The sequence below is a fragment of the Anabas testudineus genome, chromosome 14, assembly GCF_900324465.2.
Source record: "Anabas testudineus chromosome 14, fAnaTes1.2, whole genome shotgun sequence".
Taxonomy (NCBI): domain Eukaryota; kingdom Metazoa; phylum Chordata; class Actinopteri; order Anabantiformes; family Anabantidae; genus Anabas; species Anabas testudineus.
The window spans coordinates 15,630,683-15,656,145 of NC_046623.1; the positions used below are offsets into that span (position 1 = coordinate 15,630,683).

Below are 25,463 nucleotides of genomic sequence, written 5' to 3' on the forward strand. Positions count from 1 at the left end.
ACTCTTGACAAACTAAAGATGAAGAAGCTGCATTTGGTTTCTGTGCATCACAGAGTTTTAACTAACTTCCAGAGGATAGGATCATCATGAACAAACACACATCTTCTACAGTCTTTCCTGTCATTATTATGGTAGTTAAGTGTTTTTTTTAATAAATATCTGCTCTATTCACATAATCTAACCCGTGTTATGATATTATGGTATTCATTTCTAGTGGTTTCGTCTTGTTTAGTGTAACAACAAACTTTCAAAGCACCAGTCATGAGGGGGACTTTTATTTTGAAACACCCGGAAGTTGCAGTGTTTTGCCAGAAGCTGTCAGTGTCACATCTCACAACAGAACAGACGCTAGTTTATCGACACAAAGCCACCATGGGCTACTCCAGGAATGGCTTTCTTAGTGTGGGACCGTCGAAATCACTCCTGTCTTTGCCTTTTCTGTTGACAGTTTTGCTTGTCGGGAGCCAGGGTGAGAGCAATGCGATGGACAAGGCAGCAACTGAGATGATGGCTGAGGAGAGCCACCGACAGGACAGTGCCAACCTGCTCATATTCATAATGCTCCTAACACTCACCATTTTAACCATATGGCTGTTCAAACACCAGCGATTCAGGTTCCTGCACGAAACCGGACTCGCCATGATCTACGGTAAAACCTCCAACTTGAGTTCTAACTGCTGCTAATTCAGCTAGTTAAGCTAGCTTAGCTTAATGCTAGCTGGCTATGATTCATTCACCAGAAAACCAATGTGACAGCTTAGTGTTAGATTTGAGTGTAGAAGAGGGAGGCTCAGTCAGATACATGGTCGTACAGGTGTTGTAGGTGTGTGTTAAAATAGAATATGAGGTCATATTGGAAATAAGCTATAAGAAAACAACTCATTAACCCCTTTAACTAGTCAGACACCTGCAGCACCCCTTTCAGAATAATTCACTTAGCCTAATTAACATAATTTTTTCTAAGACCCCAATCTAATTCAAGGATGTAGCACAACCAAAGGCAGGTTTTTAAAATAGAAGGTCACCTAATTTCTCTGCACGCATGATATTTACTGTTTTGCCTCGTTCCCCCTGTGTGCAGGTCTGTTGGTGGGTGTGATCCTGCGGTTTGGCGTCCATGTTCCCCAGAGCATGAGTGATGTGATGCTGAGCTGTGCCGTCAACGCCAGCCCTGCTACTCTGCTGGTCAACGTCAGCGGCCGATTCTATGAGTACACCCTGAGAGGCGAAGTCAGCCAGGGCAAAGGTCACCAAGTGCAGGACGATGAGATGCTGAGGAAGGCAAGGACGTGTCAGAAATGATCCACAGTTAGGGACAGGGAAATATCCTTTATAGATGTTTTCATAAGCGGTTCAACTAAAATGTTTGGCTGTAACAGTTGTACTGACTTTTTGTATCATTGTAGCTTCAGTGTTTTCTAAAGGTTATAGGATATGTGCTCATATGGCTTGAAAGATGACAGTTTTCTGTTGATATATCAGTGGACAGAATTTGCTTAGTCATCCTGAGCATTTGGCCCTGCTGTTGAAATGTCATCCACAATGAGGAAGAATTGTCAATCTGGATAAAGTTCTAGGACTTTTAGGAAGTAAAAGTTTCTAGAGCATTTGTTGGAAGAGCACCCTCGATTTATCTTCTTATGATCTTGATGTAAAAATGTTGGCTGTTTACAACAGAGGATATATATCATGCCATTTGGAAAGTTGGAGAACTTACTGTTGTACAACTGGTTAAAATTTACCTCTGCCTTCAGGTGACGTTTGACCCAGAAGTGTTTTTCAACATTTTGCTGCCTCCCATCATCTTCCATGCTGGTTACAGTTTGAAGAGGGTGAGAAAATCATAGGGATTTATCATTTATGGAAATTACATATCCAATGCAAATACAGATTGCATGCAAATTACTTCATGCAATTTAGTGTAATTTGCTATGCTGTTACTTTGCATGTGATTTGTCATATATATTTGTGTCATGCATTTGTCCTCATGTAATATTAAGTCTAAACTCCACTATTAGACAAGATCAGGTTTAATAAACTTTTATCCTTGTGTTCGTCAGAGACATTTTTTCAGAAACATCGGCTCCATCTTGGCCTATGCTTTCATGGGAACAGTTATATCTTGCTTTGTTATTGGGTGAGTCATGTAGTAATGACTGACATAACATCAGAGGTTTCAGTTTTTCATTTTATTCAGACTCACAGAAGAATTTGACCCTTATGACTTGTACATGTCTGTCTTTACTTGTAGGTTGATCATGTATGGCTTTGTGTGGTTCATGAAGCTCGTTGGCCAGCTCGATGGAGACTTTTACTTTACTGACTGCCTCTTCTTTGGGGCCATAATCTCAGCAACAGACCCAGGTAGATAACGCCACATGAGCCTACAGTATTCATATTATCCATACTGATAAACATGGAGGCCGCTTGTCACTTTATCTTTCTGCTTACAACTTTCCTTGCTTGTGTTTTTTTCTCCTCTGTGTCTCAGTGACAGTGCTGGCTATCTTTAATGAGCTGAAGGTAGATGTGGACCTGTATGCTTTACTCTTTGGGGAGAGTGTCCTCAATGATGCTGTGGCCATCGTCCTCTCTTCGTAAGCATTAATTACATACTGTAGAAATATACACACACGGCAAAAGTATTTCACCAAAGCAACAGAAAAAAACAAGTTCACGTTATTTTAAATCTGTCAAGATGTACATTTTAAGTAATTAGCTGCTGTGATCATTCCTTATGTCCACATGTCCTTGTGTTGGAGGTACAAATTGTGCAAATATGTGTTCTTAAGTTCTGTTAGGAAGGGATACGTTTGTGGTCAGTATGGACAGGAGGAACAATAACAGTCCAATACCTCTCAACAATGTGCACAGAAATGTGTCATGTGTGTTTTGTATGTTACATGTGAATGGTCCTAATGTTACTGACACCAGTCCCTGTCATTTCATTGCTTGCCTTCCTAATCCATCTGTGTCGTTCACCGCCTGCCTGTACGTATGTATGCAGCGTTCTTCTCCGGTTGGAGAAACAGATTAGGGAGGAGGGGGCTGGAGCTGTGCGCTCCCCAGGAAATGATGGAGTCTGGCCAGAGGGGACAGAGGAATGGCAGGGAGGAAACCAGACACTGACTCTCCACAATGGGTCGGTGGGCTTTTTGTGTGGATGCGGTGGCAGAATTGTAGAGTTAGAACCTCATCATCTCAGTGTTGAACCACTGATTAGGATGATTACTGGCCTGCCCTGCACCCCTCCCCCGGCACTGGAGCCCTTTTTAAAAGCATTCCTTGCATAATTTTCAGTTTGTCTTCGTTCTGTTGACCCTGAAAATTAAGAAGTTTTAATTAAAGTTTTGATAATGTAGATGTGGGAATGTTTCATTACTATATTAGGGCTGGTGATTTGCTTTGCTGTTGACTTCATTTGTAGCATCTGAATTAGGTACTACAGAACCTATTATTACTCTTACTGGATATCAACCACATAGAGTTGATAAATCCAATTAAAGTTAAGCATGTAAGACCCAAAATTTCTCCCTTTTTATAACTGTAAAACCCAACTCCAGTTCATGTGTGCTATGTGTTACATTTTTAAAGGCTAATCAAAATCATCTAAATCAAAATCTGAATTGGATTTGGGTTGTTGCAGGTTTAATTTGATGCCTGAGCTCATATTGAAAAACCTCTCTGTTTGTGTGAGTCTGTGCTAGTTCCCCTTACCTGGAAACCACTTTCAGCGTCTCATTTCCTTTTTACATGTAAATGTTTTAAATGTTTTTATTTCAGTTCCATTGTGGCGTACCAGCCTGCAGGAGACAACAGCCACAGCTTCGAGGCCATGGCCATGTTGAAATCCTTCGGCATCTTCCTGGGAGTTTTCAGTGGATCATTGGCTCTTGGAGTGGCCACTGGAGTCATGACTGCTCTCATATCTTTACACAAGTTTGCTACAATTACATAACATACATTTCTATTTACAGTTAGACATACACAAACAGAACACATCTATACATGCTACAGGTGTGCATGCAGGTGTGGATTTGCCAGTTTCTGTTTTACACCTTGACTTTTACTTTTTATCACGTGACCAAGTTCACCAAGCTGAGGGACTTCTCCTTGCTGGAGACAGCTTTGTTTTTCCTCATGTCCTGGAGCACGTTCCTGTTGGCTGAAGCCTGCGGGTTCACAGGTATCCAACACTCCTACATGCACTTTAAACATGTAATTTAGATTTAGCTTGAGTCCTAGAACTTTACTTTCTGGTGACCTTTTAGTCATTTTATGCCTCTTTGCTATAGACTCAAGAGTTAGTTTTGACTTGTTTTACAATTATATAAGATAAGATCTATAAGATGTTCTTCTTAGGAAGTTAAAAAACATGTTTATGAATGAATCAGAGAACTTGAGTCATCATTATTCTCCGAACCATGACAGTAGCACAGCACACAGCATTGTTCACGTGTTAAGGTCATTTTTATTTATTTTTTCTTCAATTGTACTACGTTTTCACCTTAGGTTCTGTTCCTACTCTTTGTATTGATTATAATTGACAAACTTAAAGTACATTTTAAATGTAAATTTAAGCTCTTCAGTTGGGTATGATTCACGATAGGTGAGATTAATCTGTTTCTGCTTTGTTTTGTTGTTTCTTCAGGTGTAGTAGCTGTGCTGTTCTGTGGGATCACTCAGGCTCACTACACCTACAACAATCTCTCCCCTGAATCTCAGGACAGGACCAAACAGGTAAAATGCAATCTTAATGACTACTTTGTGCCTACTATCTAACAGCGTGCATTTACACATTATGCAATGAGCTATACTTATACTAATACTAGCAGGTTTATTTATTATTTGCAGTAGTAGTAGTAGTAGAGAAATAGAATAAATACAGGGAAATGTCCTGAATGAAATGTCCATCCTTCAATTGTAAATTGTATTCATTTCCGCTACTGGTCGCTGCTGTTTTGTGTTTTGTGTTCTGTTTTTGCACTGTCTTCTGACGTCTGTCTGCACTTTTTCTTTGTGTTCTTGCACTGTTTGCACTAGGTTGCACAGGATGCACTTTATGTGTTTTGCTAGGACAACTTAGCAGTCCTCAGCCCCATGTTTGTCTTGTTGCCGTTTTATGTAGCACCATGGTTCTGGAGAAACGTTGTCTCATTTCACTATGTACTGCTTCAGCTATATGTGGTTGGAATGACAATAAAGCTTCTTGACTTGACTTGAAACTACTGAGAAGGGAAGAGGTTTTGGCTTTTTGAAGTACAGCACTGTGTTTCTGATAGGTTAGGTAGAATTCAAATTAAAATAAACGTCCAACATGTCTGTCAATAAGTGACAATAACAGTTGACAGTTTGGGCACACGTGGGTTGTACCTTAATTATCTTTTACAGGAAATCTCCACATGATAATTAACATGCAAAGTGACGTTAATGCAGCCTAATTGTTTTTCAGTTACAGTTTCTGTCCTGGTATTTATTGTATGTGTTGTCTGTGTCTTTCCCATCAGTTGTTTGAGCTACTGCACTTCCTGGCAGAGAACTTCATCTTCTCCTACATGGGTCTCACTCTCTTCTCCTTCCAGTCACATGTTTTCAACCCTTTGTTCATCATTGGAGCCTTTGTATCCTATACTCCGTCCTGCGCCACACAAACAAATCGAGGCCTCTAGAGATGACAGGCTATCTGATAAATTAGTCTGTTCCTTATGCTGCACTTCTTTTCAGTCACAGAAAGATTTTAGCTGCTCTCATACCTATAGTTTGTTACTATTATGTGAGGCCCTAGAATAACAGTACAAGCAGTTGAAACTGAGAACACATTTTTAAAAGAGGGATTAGTCACCTACAAGTTTCAATTTCCAAATCAACAACCCACGATTAGTTTCCTGCCTGCACTGTGGTATTGTATTATACAGCTGTGTCCTTAACTTACTGCGTGATGTAGGTGGCAGTGTTTCTGGGCAGAGCAGCAAATATCTACCCTTTGTCTTTTCTGCTCAACCTGGGCCGCAAGAACAAGATCGGAGCAAACCTCCAGCACGTCATGATGTTTGCAGGTATGTTAATTCTCTGGGGCCTTAACGTTTATACTGCTGCTAAAATACCACCTGGTCCTGGTTCCAAACTGTCAGTGGAAACTTAAAAACAACAACCTTGATAATGTTGTGCTTCACAGGCTCCTGTGTAACAGCAGCCTTCCACCTACTCAGTTACACCATTGTTATGACTAACAGCCCCTATTTCTGCTGACGTTTTAACATTTACTGTTCAAACAGGCATTAGTAAAAATCCCCTACATGTGTCTGATATATATGTATATATGCAGTTGTTAGGAAAATATTAACAGAAAAAACGGCAACATGACCCTTTAACTTTTTGTGGCTCTTAGTAGACCTGTCGGAGAAAATTAGAGCCAGACACAAGGCAGGTCAAGTGTAGAAAATCATTAATAAAGCTTTGAGTATTCCCAGGTTCCTTGAGTTGGACTTAAAACTGGTCAAACTCTGTAACTGGGAAAGAAGGGCTTTAGTCAGGGAGGTGACCAAGAATCCAGTGGGCAGTGTAACAGAGCAGTGCAGGGACGGGGAAATCTGGAAGAAGAGACCATCTCAGTCTGCCTATTTAGCAGTAATTTTGTGTGGCTCAAGGGGGCAAGATCACACGAAGTGTGCAAAAAGTGAAGGGGTTTTAATTCTTCCTGAAGCCACAAACATTAAAAAGTGTGCCACTCCATCTCCCTGCCACACCGCCCTGTGTTCCACCTCTTCCAGGACTGCGCGGGGCGATGGCCTTTGCTCTTGCAATTCGGGATACAGAGACTTACGCCCGTCAAATGATGTTCTCTACCACCCTCCTGATTGTCTTCTTCACTGTTTGGATCTGTGGAGGGGGCACCACGCCCATGCTATCCTTCATGAGTATACCGTAAGCATGAACATGCGTTTGTATGCACCTGTCTTTGTGTGTGTGCATGTTTCAGGTCATCTAGTAAATGAGTTTATCTGTTAAATCACTGTTGCTTTTTTCTTCTTTTTCAGGGTGGGTGTGGACTCTGATCAAGAAAACTCTGTAAGTAATCATTTGAGCCGAGTTTAAAGCTTCAGAAATGAAATAAAAAAGAAATAAAACAGTAAGTAATGATGCTTTTTCTGCTTAACAGAGTTCAGCTGTGTTGGGTGGGTCACAGTGGAGGAACACCAAACACGAGAGTGCCTGGCCCTTCAGGATCTGGTATAACTTCGACCACAAGTATCCTTCAAGCAGTGGATCATATGTTTGAAATTATGTCTGAGAACTGTAGCTGCTAAGTTCAGCTTCGAACACCAGAGGGTGCTCTTTACAAACTTTAAGATATAAACATTATTTCTCTGTAGTTCATAGAAGTTTCTTTTGCAGATTCAGACACACAATATTATTTCAGTTATTATAATTATTACAGCTGAACTAGATTTCTGACTTATTAAGAATCCCATAGAGAGTAAATGTGTTTAAATTTAGTCCTTGACAGAAGCTTGTTCACCAGCTACCTGAAACCCCTCCTGACCCACAGTGGCCCTCCTCTTACTGCTACGCTGCCTTCTTGTTGTGGACCGCTGGCACGATGCCTCACCAGCCCACAGGCCTATGAGGTTTGGAAACAGTAATGCAGTCCTGTGTTTGACCATATGAAGAATGTAGAGGTTTACACATCTAATAGTGTCATGACCTGAACATACTCCTGTTTTAACACATTTAAAATGAACTAGAACAAATTGAAGATGTAGCCTAGTGTTGTACTGAAGCTCCAGTTTAGGAGTCACAGGTTCCATTTGTACCTCACCAGAATGAAGGTCAGCTCCACGACGATGACTCTGACTTCATCCTGAACGATGCCAACGTGAGCTCCATGTATGCCGATGTCACCGTCAGCACAGACGCATCTGGATCCCACACCGTCAACCGCAATCGATCCTCCACCAACAGCACCGGGGGCGGCCTGTGTGATGAAGGTCTGGATCACGAGCTGGGCCTGGCAGAACATGAAGTGGCAATCAGGGGCACGCGTCTGGTCCTACCAATGGATGACCCAGTGGAGCCTCCAACCACTGTCACCCTGCCCCCTCCACCCTCTCCACCACACTCTGACCCTCGGAGGCACAGACTGTAAGATCGCTTCCACTGTCACGATGCACTTTGTCAATTGAAAAATCATTAATCATTTAAGTTGACTTCACCTGAACGTTTTGTATCCCACCTGTCTCAAATGTGGCTTTAAACTAGTCTCAGCTTTGTGACGGAGTTGAGGTGTGCTTGATTTAAGCCACTATTTGTGTGGATTACTGTAATTTTGAATGTCACGCGTACGGTATGATACTGTAAATCAAGAACACCTCAAATATATACATTCAAATTATGCAAAGTGCACATTTAGTCCCATGAGGAGGCAGAAGCGGGGCTTTAGTAATTGCTCCTAAGTTTGTACTACTGTGGCGATATGCCAGTACTTATCTGTGCTCTGCTAACACCTCAAACTCCCTCTGGCTGTCCCTAAAACGGTTTTATAAGCAGTTTGTCCTTTTCTCCATGGTGATGTTGCTCCTGACAAAAGGTCTTATATCTGTCCACTTCCTTTCAGTATTTGTAAGAAGACGTTCACTATGTTACATTTAAGGCATTTCAGTCGCTGTTACAGGTGCTGTTAAAGAGCAACAGAACAAACAAGCTAGAGACCTAGAGTGGACTTTGAGCACAGCACATTAATTCAAAGACCAGTCAATGAATGGTTAGTAAAAAAAAAAGCATCAAGTTAATTAATAATGAGAATAACTTTTAGCTACAGTCATAGACTGACATGAACTACCATTAGGTCAAGAATCAACCAAAGATAAACTGCTTCACAAGTGTCCAGGAGCGTCTCCACCACCTTCAATTCTACCACCGTCTGCTTCTTTTCTTCCTGGGCAGACTGTTGATTTTATTTATGTAATGATGTATTTAAGTTATTTATTGTTTTGCAGTGTGTCATTAACAGTTATCTTGCCTTGTTGTTAATGAGGCTTTTCCGGTGGAGAAATGCTCCAGTTTGGCACCTTTTCATAAAACCGCTACGACTGCACAGTAGGGAAGTCACGAGGGAGGCGGGATTTCATTCCAGGAGCACAGTGTTAGTATGTTAAAGAAATATCTCCCTTGTGTACTGTAGCAGATGCTTCTATTTTATATTTGGAAACCAGAGCTTCCCTGTGTGTGTATTTTACAAGCGCGAGTGTGTGTGTGTGTGTTTATGGCTAATCTACTGATTGTGGTTCTTAGGGCTAATGTCCATTTCTAGGTTAAAAAAAAAACAACGTACTGCCATGTCTTTGTGATGTTGCATCATCAAAGATGTCTGAGGGCTGACTGAACTGTTTTGAATTAAAGTGCCTCTTCAGAAATTCAGTTATCTAATGTAGATTTGTACATATTTGATTTGCAAATGTGCAGTAACATGAGTTTTCCTGTTTTGTTTTATATGACTCTGAACTCTTCTGCTAATGTTCAATATTGTATTCTCAATATAATTAAGCCACTAGGTCAAAAGAGTGCAAACTAAACTACTGTACATTAATGGTGAGTAACACTAGTTTTCCATTAAAACTATTGTGAACAGTGTATTTTGTCAGAAGGTTTAGGTGGCGTTTTAAACAATTAGTGGAAGATACTAAAGATACGAGAACACAGGAGGATGTCACCATCGCTTTACTGCTGCAGTGTTTGTGATGCACCACTTAGCCTGTCTGTTGTGTTAGCACCTCAGTGAGAGATGTATTGCAGTTTTCAGCTGAGCAGGACAGATTTTTATAACTGACGCAGAAATTCATGTTAAGGTAAAATTACAATTTCAAATGTAAAAATGTTTGTTTTGAATGTATCAAGCTGCACGTGTTTTAATTCTCCAGATCTACTTAATGTGAGTTTCTGCATAATCATCAGGAGACGTGGAGTCTTTTTTTGCTTTTAATTTAATTTCTTGTTTAAATTGTTTCAAAAATAAAGGAAAACTGTATTTATATGGGAAAATAAAATATAAAGAAACAGTTCTTGGAAAAGCAACTGTAATTAAACTAAATGTTGGACTATGTTTCTACTGTTGGTAGAAAGTTCATTTGATGTTTGTATTTGTGAAAAGCAGACCTGCAATAGGTCTATATGTGAATATTTTTAATATGTGAACTAAGATTTAATAGATTATTTCTTGTGGTGTCCTGAACTTTTTCTGTGTCTCTTCAGTCAGACATCTTACTAGTGTACTGGATGTAAATAAAACCAACTCTTGCAATTGACAGATCTGTTCTCTTTAATTTCTCTAGCCACAAAAATAATAATAACTCAATTTCTCTCTCCGTTTCTTAATTCTCACAATGTACTTTTCACAATCCCTTTTATTTTGAAGGCGTCTGTTCCGGATTTACTTTGAAAGTCACTGACGGGGTTTCCGCTCCGAGCCGTGTTGGTTGCGTCTGACTTGACGCAGGCGCAGACTGGAGGACGTGCAGCGTGGGACGGTGTCGTTGGGTCGGAGCTCCGCCGCCTCCATCCACCGCTGCACCCATCACTCGGAACCGGGTAAGCTGGACGATGAGGTCCGCTCCTTGTTACTGTCCAGACTAACAGAACCTGCTCCTACTAAACCCGTTTGTTTTGGCAGAACCGAGCAGTTCTTGCTCGACTTGCATGTGACAAATCCTGATCTGTACATTTGATTTTATTGTTTGATTCCTGGAAAGTGAAACAAGCTTTAAAGTCCGGGGCGTTGACTGACTACATGTGTGTGTGTGTGTGTGTGTGTGTGTGTGTTACTCTTACATGCTGGCTCGTAGGAGCCTTGGCTGCTCCTGAAATGTGTTTCCAGTTAGGAAGTAGAACCACTGAAGCAAAAACAGCATCACAGAGGTCAATTCAAATTCCTGTACTGCTGTTTTTTTACTGTCCTGTGTGTGTGTGTGTGTGTGTGTGTGTGTGTTCATATCCATGTATGTGATGTGTACTGTAGTTTTCTAGTTATGAGGAGCTTGCACATAATATTTTACATTTCAGACTGAACATTATTATTTATTCTACTGCATTTATTTGACTGTTGTAGTTAAACAGTTCCTTAGACAACATATAATCTAAACAGGTGGTTATTTATTATATTTTAATTAACATTTGGATAAGGATCTAAATCTGCAAAAAGAAACTAAACATGTAGAATAAATATATTGGAGTAAAAGTATGGATTATAATCCAGTATCATATATTGTCCTGCCATGGGCTTCTCTATAATAACACATAACATAACATACAATAACACTTAGCTACTCGAAGTATAATTGAATGATAACTCTTTAGGATTTAGTTTTGAATGTAGGACTTCTGAGTATTTCTACACTTCTTCCACCGCTGGTGAAGCATCAAGCAGTTAATATTCTTCTGGGGTTAGATTCAGGTCTAAAGAGAAACGAAATTGAAATTATTAAGGGAAATATTGCAAAAAGAATAGAATAAGTTATTTATACACTCTTACTGGAATAGAATAAACGCAGTAATTACTTAATTTAAGTTATAATGGCACAGCCCACCCACCACTACACCATCCAGCTGCTTAGAAAAGTTAGAAATGTTGCAACTGGTGGGAAATCTTCATATAAAATGTGGACTTCATAGTTAGTACTGCTGATTTTAAAGGTTACACCGAAGTACTTGCTGTTTTTATCACAGTATAACACACAGTAAGTAAACTAGGACCCACATGTGCGACTGACCTTTTTCTGCCTGATAGACACACACACCATGAAGTGCCTGCATGTTAAAGAAATTACCATGAGCTCAGGCCCATAAAATACGTCACAGGCTCGTAAAACTTTATGCAATTTGTCTGACTTTACGTTTTGGTAACTCCCTGTTGTGTCGAGCCCGCTGTGATTTTAATAGGATCGACTGTAAATGGGACGCAGACGCTGTGTTTCGCTTTTCATTGATCCCCAGCGGTAAACTCATATTTTCAGTAGAGTTATTTTTATAGAGGTTTTAATGGAGTTGTGCAGTTTTAGCACTTTGACAAGATGAAGGTGAAAAACACTTTCACTGAGAGACTTGGCAGCGTCTTATCTTTGACCTTCAGCCATTAAAGCCTATTGTGATGTGTCTGGGTGTGCAGACACTAACCAGTAGTTGTAAAATGGACAAACTGACATTGAGTTTTTAGTGTGTAACCTCTGTCTGGATGTAACTTTATTCTAGGACAAAGTCAGATCACAGATAATAATCAATATACAAACCAACATGTAGTCACTCTGAGGCTTGTTTGAGCTAGTATTAACTCTATGACTGATTTCTGAAGGGCTGGGTGGAGCGTGCCATTATAATTTAGAGATTATGTGTGAATGAGTGAGACTACACATGCACAGTTGGAACAGAACCTCTCACCAAACTAAAGAGCTTTTCCTTTACCATCAGAACACCAAATGAGAGTTTGTTGTTCGGATACGTGTGTGGAGGGACGGTTAGAAACTGAGATTTATGAGAGGAGACTGGAAAAGTTAGGACGTAAACACACCCTCGAGACAGCACTGAGGGCCTAAATGCACATTAGATTGTTTTACCATTAAATGTTAAACTGTTGGACCTTCAGTAATCCTCCAACTGAACAGTTCTGGTGCAGATGATGTCACAGATTGGACTCACCACGCTGCAGCTGAGGGTTTTGAAGGTAATGAATGTGAGACTGGGGAGGGAGCAGGAAAACAGCACGTGTACACAGCGAAGCAGCAGCTTCTGCTAAAACGATCATCTCCGTCCTGGTGAAGCGGGACATGCTGCGTTTTCTTCAACCTCACTCGACAAACGACATCTCAACATTTGTTGTATCGGCTTCATTTCAACGTCTGGAATGTGGTTCACCAGGGCCAAATAAAACAATTATCTCTGCGGACTGATGCGGGGTACAAATGTTTAGCTGAACTCACAGCTCAGTCTCAAATAACTGTGTAAGTGGAACCAGAGGTGGGAACGCTCAGGGTCATGTTGTTGCAGTTGGGTCGTGATAAAGGTAAAACTGAACTATTTCACTGAGTGTTAATAATGGACCAGCTCTAATAAACCCACTGTATCCTACCTGCAGATTCCACCTAGAGTCACTGAGCTAATACAGATTTACGTGAATAAAAAGAATCATCCGACTAATCTGGTAACGTAGCAGTCTGTTTACGATGGTGGTGCGATGCAGTCTGGTCTCTGAGGTTTTTGTTGGTTGAGACATAGACACAGATATTGAATTAAAATGTAAAAAAAAAAGGTTCCGTTAAGTATTAACGTTTAAAACAGCAGGATGTCTAAACATGCTGAGTCCATCACTAAGTTCTGACCACAAACATTCAGACTTCCACAATTTAAAGGTCATTTCTTTCACAACAATCAGCATCATTATGTCGTCACTCACGACTTGACATTTTAACACTAAGTGACCTCTTATCACCACTAAACTTGACATGGAGACAGCGTTCCTACACATTTCAAACCCATTATTACTTATTTGTAGGACCTAATATACACTGTGTACGTCTTTTTAATTGTTTTTACTAAATTAAACTTGCTAACTTCTCATCTTTGTAGCTTACAGCAGCAGCTTTCAGTAAAAAGCTCTGTTAACTTTCAATCTATAAGACTCGTAGCAGCTCAGATGCGGCTTCTAGCTCCAGATCAAGATGAAATTTAAATGCATGTTTCGTAGTCACTATTCCAACAATGTGTCTTTAAATCATCAGGTCCCATGAAGAGCTATTTTCAACCAGCTGCCAAGTCCATGACGACATGTTTCGAAGGCAGGTCTACACTGAGCTCACACCTGCAGCACACACTGATCGTAACATGAGCTCCGCCAGGGTTTATAACAACCTGAATCTGTCGGCGTCACCGAGATTTTAATCTAAACACAGTTCGTATAGCTGGAACATTAAAGCATTCACAGCATGTGTGTGTGTGTGTGTGCGTGTGTGTCGCTGGGCTGTGCCAACTTTAGGTTCTGATGGAGACTTCCTGTTCCTCAGTTTTCCACTACATTCTTCAGTGATAAGCTCATGCCAGCACACAGACGGTTGGTACATGCAGACTCTCTAAAATAATACACATTATTCCAGCTTATCTGATCGTGTGCGTTCTAGCTGGTGTCTTCTCTCTCTCGCTCTCTTTTTCATGGCTCATGTGTTTTTAAAGTGCGTCTGATTTTCTCCTCCTGCACAGGACATGATGTCACTTCTCTCTGCTTTGTTTTTACACCACACATCTCCAGGGTGGTAGGTTGGAGTTGGCTCTGTGATTATTACAGTCAGGTGGCTGAAACTTTAACAGAGGTGTAAAGAGGATAAACACAGAGTGAGTGTGTGTGAGAAGAAAGGAAAAGGTGAAAGGATTTGGGAGAGATTTCAAAATAAATCCCCAGTAGTTTTGAAATGTTTTGAAACTGGGTGGCTGCAAACTGCACGGAGACTTAACCAAACTGAAAGGATCAGGTTGGTGATAGGTTTCCTATTGTCAACAAATACCAGAGGAGACCAAACCCAACAACGACCTGATCCCACTAACAAGATTTATGTGTGCACCCCAGGCCAAATCTGATAGAGCTTATTCTTCTCTGCTGGGACCTCCATTGTTATCAGACACTATACGGTGAGCTGCAGTGTTGCACGGGACGACATTTTCATTTAGTACCAAGAACACGGACACTGTCGTTTATTTTTAGGCAGTCCCACATACAGCACGTCACACTACCTTATTATGTTTTAACCAAAACCACTTCATACTCTTTATGAACCGAAAGCCAGGAAATGCTCCCCCTCTCACATCATGGCTGCAGGTTCCCATAATGTGACTTTATGGACAGATTTATGTCCCCACAGTGTGATTAATACAAGAGCACACACAGTTTTCCTTGGCTGCAGCGCTGCCTTCAACTCCACCTCAGGCTGCGACTGCGTGACGCATCTTAACATCTCGTTTAAACGTCTCCACGTCTCCATGGTGATCAAACAGATTTTGTTCTGGCACTTTCCTGGAGAAGGTGATGTAAACGTGCTGTTGCGTGCCGACCCAGCAAAAATATTTATTGCTGAAAAACAAAGTAAAGACATGCAGCAACACTGTCCTGAGAGGCGTCTGACGTCAGCGAAACCTGATTTATTTTTTCCCCGACCTGTGTGGATTCTGGCTCACTTCCTGTCAGCCATTGTTCCCATCAGTATATCTGCCACGTTTCTGCAGTTGTGAAGGAAGAATGATGCAAATCTGAAAAAGATATAAGTTGATGTTAGTTCAGTGAGGAAGGGAGTAGGACTGTAGACTAAGAGACTATAACAGGTACAAACCAAATGACTGTTGCTGTTGGCAGGCTGCACCTTATGTGCAGATGGATAAATAACCTCACCCAGTCAGCAAATAAACCGACTGCAGGTTTTTCATTAATAGGTAATGAGGCGGGTCACTGAAGGGACACGCCACATGAAGGCAGCCCAAGTTACAGCTCTACTGTCTGTCAGCCAGACAAGACCACAAAAGAAGTTATTTGATCGGCTTTATTAACAGTAGCACCTTTAACCTCGGCCACATCTGTCAAACAGCATCAGCTCCTCATTTAAGACTCATTTTCAGGTTCTATTGTTTGGAAGGCAAAAAAATCCAGCCCAGTGTTTAGATCCTGTGGCCAGAGGTCACACTTCAGCAGATACGTTTTTTAAACAAGGTCATGAGCCTCAGCTCTACTTTATTTTAGCATTTAGAACGTGGTAAATAGTTGATTACTATTATAAGTTAATGTATAACCATAAACACAACAAGGAGAACTGACTGTAGTTATTCATAAAAGTATCACAATCAGTGAGTCACATAAAATAATAATATAATATAAAAATATAATAAATAATATTGTCTACTAAATTAATTTTTAAATTACACTGTAACACACTAATCTGTAGCTAAACAATGAGCTCTGAACACAATCAGTGCCCAAAAAAGGCAAAACACAAAGAAGCCGACTCTAATTTCAGCGTCCCGCCGTAATCCCAGATCCTTTTTCGGGCATTAATCTCAACAAAGCAAAACTATTTTTAACCTAAAACCTTCAAATAACAAGCTCTTAAACTAGAACAACTTGTAGTACAAGTCTGGGACATAAAGATCCAGTTACAGCGCCTGGCGAAGCCTACGAATACCTCTGTCCACCTGTGGCTGATGTCTGACTTTTGCTGAGGAGCTAAACTAAAGTAACGAGAAAGACAAACATCAGCTGAACTGTAATGTTGGTGCTGAGTCAAACCCATGACTTCCTCATGGATGACTGACTGTGCTGCTTCAACCAGGACGTGAGCGTTATAGTTTGTGGCTCTGGTGGTTCCTGAAGGAGTGGTCTGTGGAAGAAGTGGAGCGTCTCTCAATGTGTGTGTGTGTGTGTGTGTGTGTGTGTGTGTGTGTGTGTGTGTGTGTTGTCTGTGTGTGTCGGTTCTGTCAAAGAGCTGCTCACGTTCCAGATCTTACCACATTATTCATACCAGGAATTCCTTCATGTGCACACAGCTGGTCTTTCTATGAGGAATCTCACTGAGATGATGCGTTCACTGCCCGATTACTCTAAGAATCTTAAACTTAAAAACAGCTCTTTGAAGCTGTGAGTCCTCAAATTAAAACTCAAAGTAAAATCTGTCTGTGAGTAATTGGGAGAATTGCTCACAATCAACCAGTATGAACTTGATGTGGGGGAAATAACTGAGCGACTAGACTTGAAGCTTTTCCTCCTCGACATTTCTGTGTTTGTGCAGCTGTGATTTGGCCGTTGTGTGTTGTGTATTATTTACCAGAGATCCGGGATCCTGACCCTGTAATCACGGCTCTGTGATCAGAGTTATGGTGATCAACGTGGTGATTTTGGTGCTAAGTTTAGGAAGTTTGTGCCTGTTTTGTATTTTAGGGGGAAGAAGTTTTGGACGCTGGTGTGTGAGAAATCTGATACATGAAAATGCTGGAAACGCAGATACAGTTTAATTATTGGGCGCTGCCCTCGATTCAGTTTTGGATCGTAATTTAACCTGAATGGGGACAGTATTCAGATCCTTTACTTAAAATGAACAAGTATCACATTTAAAATCTTAAATACTGGGTTAAAAATGTATTCTCTGTTTAAAATAAGATTTGAAATGACATCTAAGTAAAGGATGTAAATGTGTTGTTGGTTATTTGTCTGCCTCTCAAACCCGCCATTGGACTTTATGTTATCAGTTGTTTGAGCTGTTTTATCGGGAACAGATAAGATGTATGGTTGAGGAAGAACATGACAGAGTACATAAGCATACACACCTATGCAAACACACATGTGGGCCCACAGAAATACAGATATGTAAAAGTGGTTGCTATGCTTGTACATAAGAGAAATAATACAGTGTCAGAGCAACTAGTGGGAGGCATCTGCTCAGCAGCAGCAGTGAATATGGCTGGGTTAACTTCTCCAACACAGTTCTCGTCTTCTTTAGTCACAATAAATGTACCCACAGCGCCCCTCTGGGGCGGTTTAGGGTCATTAACGCTGACAGCAGCTCAACAACGTAGCATAAAAATCTGATAACGCAGTGATGCAACCCTGAAACCTAGTTACGAAGTGTCAAAATGACCAAACCTCAATTACTCAGTGTCTTCAGTCAGATACGTCGGCTACAGGAACTGAAACGATAACTTGATGTTCAAACAAACTAAAACTAACACGTGCACTTCACTGCTGTGGTTTTCCAGATTTTTTTAGCTACAGTCATGTTGACTTTACCTCCCGTATCCTTTTCTCTTATTTGTTTTAGATGTGAGTCTCCCTCCCTCCCTCCTTGTGACGATGGCAGACAGCTCGCACTGTTTCTACTGTCGGGAAGACCTCGGTGGGAAGAGGTTCGTCCGCAGTGAGGGTCGGCCGGTGTGTGTGCGCTGCCACACCAAGTTCTGCGCCCACTCGTGCGCCGAGTGCCATCGACCCATTTCTGTGGAAACTAAGGTGAGAGCATCCTCACAGGTTCAGTTGGACAGCTTTGACCCTTTTTTTTACTCCTAGTACGTTAAACTTCTCTCTCCCTCCATCAGGAGCTCAGCCACAAGGGCCGATACTGGCACGAGGACTGTTTCCGTTGTGCCAAGTGTTACAAGCCTCTGGCCAAGGAGCCCTTCAGCACCAAGGATGATCGCATCATGTGTGGAAAGTGCTGCTCTAGAGAAGATGCCCCACGCTGCCATGGCTGCTATAAATCCATCCTGGCCGGTAAGACTGGAAGTGGAAGCCCTGACACTTGCCCCATTGCTTTAAACTATCTGTGTGTTGTACTTACTCATCACTTGTGTCTTGTAGGCACAGAGAGTGTGGAGTACAAAGGCAACTCGTGGCACGATGAATGTTTCACCTGCTTCAACTGTAAACGACCAATAGGGACACAGAGTTTCCTTTGCAAAGGAAATGACATTTACTGCAGCCCCTGCTATGACAAGAAGTTTGCAAAACAGTGCGTCAGCTGCAAAAAGGTATTGTTTTTAAATAGGGAACTCCACTATTTGTCCCTTGTGCCTTAATGTTCAATACCTTTACCTTAAAACGGTGTTAATACTATGCTTAGCTCTGCTTTTCTGCCCGTCTCCAGCCCATAAGCTCCGGTGGAGTCAACTACCAGGACCAGCCGTGGCACAGCCACTGTTTTGTGTGCAGCACTTGCTCAAAGCCTCTGGCAGGGTCAAGTTTCACCAACCACCAGGACCAAGTCTTCTGTGTCGAGTGCTACAAGAACTGTGTGGCTAAGAAATGCTGCGGCTGCCAAAACCCCATCACAGGTAAAATTAAATTAACACTAAGGAGTAAGTTGTCAGCAGATTAAACAACAAGACAACAAACTAAAACATGACCGTAACTAAATTAGACTAATTATAGTAACAAATTAAAGTTCAGTTAAAAGTTAAAACCTACAGCTTCCAACATAGATAATGTTAAAATACTCAGACCAGCAGATGTAATGAAGCCTTTGCGTCTCCTCCAGGTTTTGGTAAAGGAGTGAATGTTGTGAACTACGAAGGCAGCTCCTGGCACGAATACTGCTTCAACTGCAAGAGATGCTCCCTCAGTTTGTCCAACAAGCCTTTCGTAGCCAAGGGAAGAGACATCCTCTGCACCGACTGTGGTAACAAGTAGTGACGCAGAGTCTGTTGACAGCTGTTTATGTCATTACGTTTGGTTTGTTTCTGTTTTTATTTTCACATAAAGGACCTAATCTTCATTTCAATATCGTATACTGATTTTGAGAGAGTGCCCGTTAATAAATGGGAACATCCAAAGTCGAACTCATGTCCGCTGTTGTTTCCCCTGATGCTGCATGCTATTGAGTGATGATTTAAATAACTTGCTGATTCTGTCGGTGTCCTTGAACGCCATAAAATATAAGACAAAAATACAGAACAATGGGAAATGAGCATGTTCAACCACATGCACTTAAAAATCTATGTAGTGGATGAAGTACTGAAGTAATTTAGCTGCAGCTATACTACATTATACATCATATAAAAGATGGTTTTCAAAGTAGTTTTCTTTTATGACAAAGCTAACTGATCTTTATGAGCTGATGGTTGAGAAACGTCTCTTTTAATAAACATGCTGAAGTGTTAAATTGTAAAAAAAGTTGACATCAATTTGAAATTAATTAGTTTAATTGTATTTTTCAGGCTTTTAACTGCTTATGTTTGTGACATAATATCTTGTTTTACTGCCTATGAAATGTTTTATCTTCCTATATGTTTTTAAGTAATCAAAATCTTTTTATGTAATTGTTTATTGTACTTTCTAAATCGTTTTCCATCCGAGGAAAGATAATAAAGTTTTATACGAACCAGGTGCCGTTGTGCGTTTGTCAATTACATGTTTTCGTTCAGTGAATTCAAGCAGACCACTGCAAACACTACTACACAGGAGAGATGTATCGGTGCGGGACAGTGCCAGAACTGTGGCTCGGTTTAATACCCTGCACCTCCACACCTCATTCTGGGGCACAAAGGGTTGTAATACTACCTCTGGTAATAGAGAGTGACCCTGTTACACTATAATTACATTAATCAACATCCTGTGGTGAAAATCTTCAACATCATGTGAACAACACATAGTAATCCACTAAAGGTTGCTGTACTGTTTTCATTGGGAGCTTGGAAGACTCATTTAGCTTTATGTGAGCTGGCTAAAAGAAAGCAGTGCATGTTATGTCATGAGCTCCCTTTAAACTTTAACCTTTGTGAGGGAGTCAATTACTTTTTTTATTTTACTTGACTTTAATTTGATTGACTGGCGAGATGATGTCCGATATGTACATAACCATTCTTCGTCTCTCGCCGTCTCGTCACAGTGTCTCTCCCTCACCTGCACTTAGGTAAATACACGTATAATTACAGTGTCGTATCAGTCGAAGCATGAATACGCTGGTTCCACTTCACACACAGTCACATCCTCTCTATTTGCAGATGCAGGTCTGCGGTTCACACTAACGTCTTTCTAGAGCTAAATCACTGTTTTTGAGTCCGGAGCAGGATTTACTGCTAAGAGTACTTTACTCTGAGGATTATTTTATTTATGAAGGTAAGTCTTCACGTTTTCTAAGGATTTAATAGTGTTTCATTAAACTAGACACACGTAAAAAAAAAAATCAATATGAGTAAAATGTTAAAACTAAATCTTCATTTACTGCTGTGAAAGTCTGTTTTTTAGAAATTGTAAAACCTGTTTTTATTCTGTTAATGCACAAAGATGCTTCTGAATGAAAAATACTGAAGAGGAAATAATTATTATAAAATAATTATTTTTAATTTTTTAGATTTGAGGATGATATCCCTTAAACAATCCCTGACTGTATTAGTCACTCTGTCTCTGCTGAGTCCTGCCTCCACTGTGGAGCGAGGTAGGAGAAGGTGTAAATGGTTTTGTAATGGTTTAATATTGAATATTAAGATTTTAAGGTTCACAAACTTGTTTTGGTTATATGTTGAGTTAACAACATGAAAACCGACACAAAGAAAGACGAGCACATCACGTTCGGTGATACATATATAGCCCTATTTATCTTGTTTGACTGTCTTTTTGATTACAACCTGCATGACTACACCAGCAGTTCTGTGAGGACGTCACTGAGCTGACCGTAAATATCTAAAACAAATACAGTTTGCAGTAGTAAAACACTATATGGTTATGCTGTTATGTCGCAGGTGCTGTGTTGAAGCTACAGCATTTTCATTTGTTTTAGTTCCTCATGAACGTTTCTCTTCTGTTTCGAACACCTGTGTCCACAAATTGAGTTCACTTTTACAATAAGAGTGTTATGAAGAAATAAGAGACCGTACAGGAGTCAGATTTCCACAATAAAAACACGGGTTAACACAAACACATTAAAGGTTACTGAAAATAATTGTTGTATCTTTAATAAAAGTGATATAAGCTAAACCTTTCTACATTACGTGAATTAAATAATATAAAAATGAGAAGAACTAATCAAATGTTAATAACTTACTTAATATAATCTGTGTCTGCTGTCAGGACCTCAGCTCAGTCTGTGGGGGGAGGCAGCGTACTTCAGCAAAGGCTGCAGCCACTGGAAGTTAAGGTCTCACGTCTCCATCCCCGCCCTGCAGGAGCTCACTGTCTGCTTCAGTCTGAAGTTCGAGGTACAAAAACTATATTAAAAACATAAACATTGCCAAAAGTTTGACGGCTGTTTTTCTTGAGACAGAACACCTGAAAGACTTTCATGCATGTCTAGGCCTGGCCTTCCTCAACATGGACCGCCTTCATGTACCGTCACCCTGAGTTTGAACATGCAGAGCTGGGTTTGGGGGTAAAGCTGGATTGTTTAGTGGTCTGGCTCTGCGGGGTGGAGTGGACAACTCCTCCGTTCACGTTTCAACAGTCACAGTGGTACTCGCTCTGCCTGACCTGGTCACATACTAAAGACAGGCCTGACCTGTACGTCAATGGCAACCTGACAGGTAAATGTTTTAATATCTTGTGGTCTGTTTTATTTCATTTTATCTTCTCATAAGTTATGTTTTATATTGGGGTTGAGTCGTGTTGCCAGCTCAAGGCTCAAGTTACATGAGGGCTACGAGTAATCGTCCCATAAATACACTTAAACATGGTACTGTCTTTTCTCTCCTAGCTTTTGCCAACACACCTTCGTCTTACACCTCCTGCTCCAAACTACAACCTCACGGGACACTTACACTGGGTGCTAACATCCTGAAAAACAAATTTCAGATGACTCCGTTTACCAGCCCAATGGGCAAGTTATCGCTGTTTCGCATGTGGGAGCGAGAGCGCAGCACACAGCAAGTGACATCACTGACCTGTACAGAGGGGGACCTGGTGAAGTGGGAGGCGGACAACTGGGACACTCAGATCTGTGCCCCAATCCCCGATTCCAACCTGCAGTGTGGTGAGGAAATGAAAATAACTTGAGTATCTTGGCTAAGCAAGAAAGTCAATTTATGCTTCTAGGTTTTAAATAAATGTCTGTAAGACATTAATAACTATCTCATAAATAAAGGCAAGAAATAAAACTCACTTACTATAAAGAGGAGTCTCATGCTTCACATGAGTCATCTGCCACCAAAACACTTAAATGAAAGGTTTAAAACAGACGATGGAAACATGAAAATGAGTGAGTACCACTTGTGAACACTGCTCTATATTCTGTCTGGCTTATTGGCAGAATGGTCTCTTTATGAAGTGAGACTGGTGTTTGTCATCTTCCGTTTTGATGGGGACGACACAGAGATCTATACGGCCAGAGACAAAGCACTTCGCTGGGTAGGAGAACAGACTTTGTGCATCTGACCTGAACATGACAGGATTGATTATATACTACAGATGTGAGCTTGGCTTTGTTCCCCTGCAGTCGACATCAGGAGCTGTAATACTCGCTAACTGCTGTTTGTTGTTCCTGCAGCTAGAAGAAGTGCTGCCGACTGGTATCCATGTACACAGGCTGACTGTGTTTGAAATAACCGGGTAGGAGGAGATTAAGGTTTACACTGACTCACCTGATTCAGATTATACCATGTAATAAACTGCAGATGAATGTCAACTTGTGCCACAGCAAATAAACCCTATTTTATAACATATGTCAAAAAGGGGGAACTGATGGAGCATGAGCTGACGGAGTTTCTCTGATCTTTTACGCAGATCCAGTGAAGAAGAGAGCCGTGTAAAACATGAACACATGCGGGTGAGCAAACACATTAGAGCCTGAGTGTATATGTATATGTATATGCGTTAGCCACTGCTGTACAGACATCAGTCATGTTAGAGAGGTCTGTATGATATCTTCTGTTTTATTATTATAGTTTTCCACCAGAGAACAAGATTTCATTGCAAAATAAACACTGTTTATCTTATATCTTATATTACAGACATACACTATAAGCCTTTAGTAAATAAATTTGTTTCCATATATTAATAGTTTTGGCCTCAACAGACCTCCTAGGTGTCTCTATTCTCTCTTCTGTGGCTGAAATCTGTGTTCTAATCTAAAAAAAGCTTTATTTTACTGTGCAGTAATGTGTTTTTCCATTCTTCAGCAGAGGTGGGCTAATCCTTTTAACAGGTAACATGGTTCTGGTTTATTGTTTTACTCTATGGGCCTAATCAGATGCATGATTCATAGCTGAAATTCCAATCTTTCATTGCAAAATATATTCATGATAACTGTAACGGTATGTAAAACTGTATATAATATGTTTGTATTTTTCAGCAAAACATCTTGTAAATGTAAAGTAAGGCAGAACAGGAAGTATAGAAGAGCCAATCAAATGAAAAATAAGTAATTCATTCCAATCAATCACTCCTCCACACACAACATAACCCTACTTTGATTCACTTTTTAAAGAACCAACTTGCCTGCACGCCCCTTCTGTAGATGACAGTAAAAATACTTCATATTACCTGTAACTCTTCATTTGCCCTGTAGGTATGACTGCCTGGTTCATGTAAGTGTTACTCCCAGCATGAATGTGGCAGATGTGCAGAAACAGATGCACGCCCAACTCAGCATCCCCTATGATGCTAGTGATGTGCTATGTCTGCTGGCTGATCCAGACAGCATCTACACCACACCCGTTGGTAAGAATTAGTCCTCACCATTCACATTTAGGTACAATTCTAGGTGTCAAATTCTTTTTTTCCTTCTGTTTCTAGAAAGTTTTGCTGCCTCCACCACCGAATCCTCAACCATCAAACCTGACATGGTGACAGAGCCCTCTCCAGTCACAACCACCATATTTACAACTGCAACATCACCTTCTACTTTCTTCCCAGCCACATTTCACACCTCAAGTACTTCTACCAGTGCATCCACCACCTCAAGTACTTCTACCAGTGCATCCACCACCTCAAGTACTTCTACCAGTGCATCCACCACCTCAAGTACTTCTACCAGTGCATCCACCACCTCAAGTACTTCTACCAGTGCTTCCACCACCTTAAGTACTTCTACCAGTACATCCACAACAACCACCTCAACTACTTCTACCAGTGTTTCCACCACCTCAAGTACTTCTACCAGTGCAGCCACCACCACCTTCACAACAAGCCCTACAAGTTTTTCTGGTCAGTCTAATCATTTATTGTCAAATAAATACACTCAATCACAGCTTTGTGTTGATTTCTTAAGAAACAAAGTATTTTTAAGTTGCTCTTTTTTTTTGCAGAACTCTATTTCGAGGTTAAAGTCAACGTGTCCATAACAGGAGACTGTGACACACAACAGATTATTTCTTCCTGGGTATGTTTTAAAAAGCCATAGTATAAAACAAAGAAGCTGTGAAACTACATTAAATGCTTGGAGTGGAAAGAACTAATTATAATTGATATAGTTCATGCACAAGGACTTGTGGTTAGCTAAAAGCTAGTATTTTAAGATCCCACCAACCTGAGATTTCTGATTCTACACAGTTGAACTCCAGTCTCCCTGATGGCATGATGAGAGTGCTTGACCTCCAGGTCCTCCCCAAAGCTCAAAGGTGCAGCGTCTGTCACATGATGAATGGTCAATTTATGTACAGAAATATCACACAAAAACCTTCAATGTCAATAATCTGACTGAGTTTTTGATCTAAATTCCAGACAAACAAATAAGTCAAAGCGCTCTACCTCTGATGGAGTAAGTAAATATACAATGCTTTCACATTCAAGGTGTCATAAATCAAACTTTAAACAGATTAAAAGTGAAAAAAAGTAAACTGCTACTGTCAAAATGAATATTAATTGACAAAAAATATAGGTGGGAAATGAAATAAATGAATATAAAGATGCATACAATGATTTTGCATTTGTTTGTACTTAAGCTGGGATTTATTTTGTTTTTATATTGACTTATGTTTTCATTCTTTTCCAGGTTTCAAGGTATGGATTCATGCAATGCTACTTGAGA

At 40.6% G+C, this 25,463-nt stretch overlaps 2 protein-coding genes across 3 annotated transcripts; both read left to right on the top strand.

The window, feature by feature from the left end:
- The first annotated feature begins 261 nt into the window (after positions 1 to 261).
- Positions 262 to 10,290, top strand: LOC113169350 (sodium/hydrogen exchanger 6-like). Its single transcript, XM_026370690.1, has 16 exons — positions 262 to 649; positions 1,082 to 1,281; positions 1,755 to 1,832; positions 2,061 to 2,137; positions 2,252 to 2,364; positions 2,492 to 2,597; positions 3,784 to 3,925; positions 4,081 to 4,186; positions 4,652 to 4,740; positions 5,508 to 5,621; positions 5,945 to 6,056; positions 6,771 to 6,924; positions 7,038 to 7,068; positions 7,160 to 7,248; positions 7,523 to 7,628; positions 7,823 to 10,290. The coding sequence occupies exons 1-16, from the start codon at positions 262 to 264 to the stop codon at positions 8,144 to 8,146; spliced, it is 2,229 nt and encodes a 742-aa protein (XP_026226475.1). The 3' UTR covers positions 8,147 to 10,290.
- Positions 10,291 to 10,475: 185 nt separating this feature from the next.
- Positions 10,476 to 19,891, top strand: LOC113170292 (four and a half LIM domains protein 1-like). 2 transcript variants are annotated; one of them, XM_026372328.1, is made up of 6 exons: positions 10,476 to 10,584; positions 17,832 to 18,019; positions 18,106 to 18,280; positions 18,368 to 18,537; positions 18,654 to 18,840; positions 19,044 to 19,891. In XM_026372328.1, exons 2-6 carry the CDS (start codon positions 17,864 to 17,866, stop codon positions 19,193 to 19,195), a joined length of 840 nt encoding a protein of 279 aa, XP_026228113.1. In that variant the 5' UTR covers positions 10,476 to 10,584; positions 17,832 to 17,863; the 3' UTR covers positions 19,196 to 19,891. The 2 variants fall into 2 exon arrangements, with proteins under 2 accessions (XP_026228113.1, XP_026228114.1); XM_026372329.1 differs by lacking the exon at positions 10,476 to 10,584 and adding an exon at positions 13,990 to 14,092.
- The last annotated feature ends 5,572 nt before the right edge of the window (positions 19,892 to 25,463 follow it).

Coding starts and splice junctions, on each gene's coding strand:
- LOC113169350 (XM_026370690.1), top strand. CDS start 262: ATGAGGGGGACTTTTATTTTGAAACACCCGGAAGTTGCAGTGTTTTGC. Junction 650..1,081: donor CGGACTCGCCATGATCTACG/GTAAAACCTCCA, acceptor CCCTGTGTGCAG/GTCTGTTGGTGGGTGTGATC. Junction 2,365..2,491: donor AATCTCAGCAACAGACCCAG/GTAGATAACGCC, acceptor TCTGTGTCTCAG/TGACAGTGCTGGCTATCTTT.
- LOC113170292 (XM_026372328.1), top strand. CDS start 17,864: ATGGCAGACAGCTCGCACTGTTTCTACTGTCGGGAAGACCTCGGTGGG. Junction 18,281..18,367: donor CTATAAATCCATCCTGGCCG/GTAAGACTGGAA, acceptor TGTGTCTTGTAG/GCACAGAGAGTGTGGAGTAC. Junction 18,538..18,653: donor AGTGCGTCAGCTGCAAAAAG/GTATTGTTTTTA, acceptor GCCCGTCTCCAG/CCCATAAGCTCCGGTGGAGT.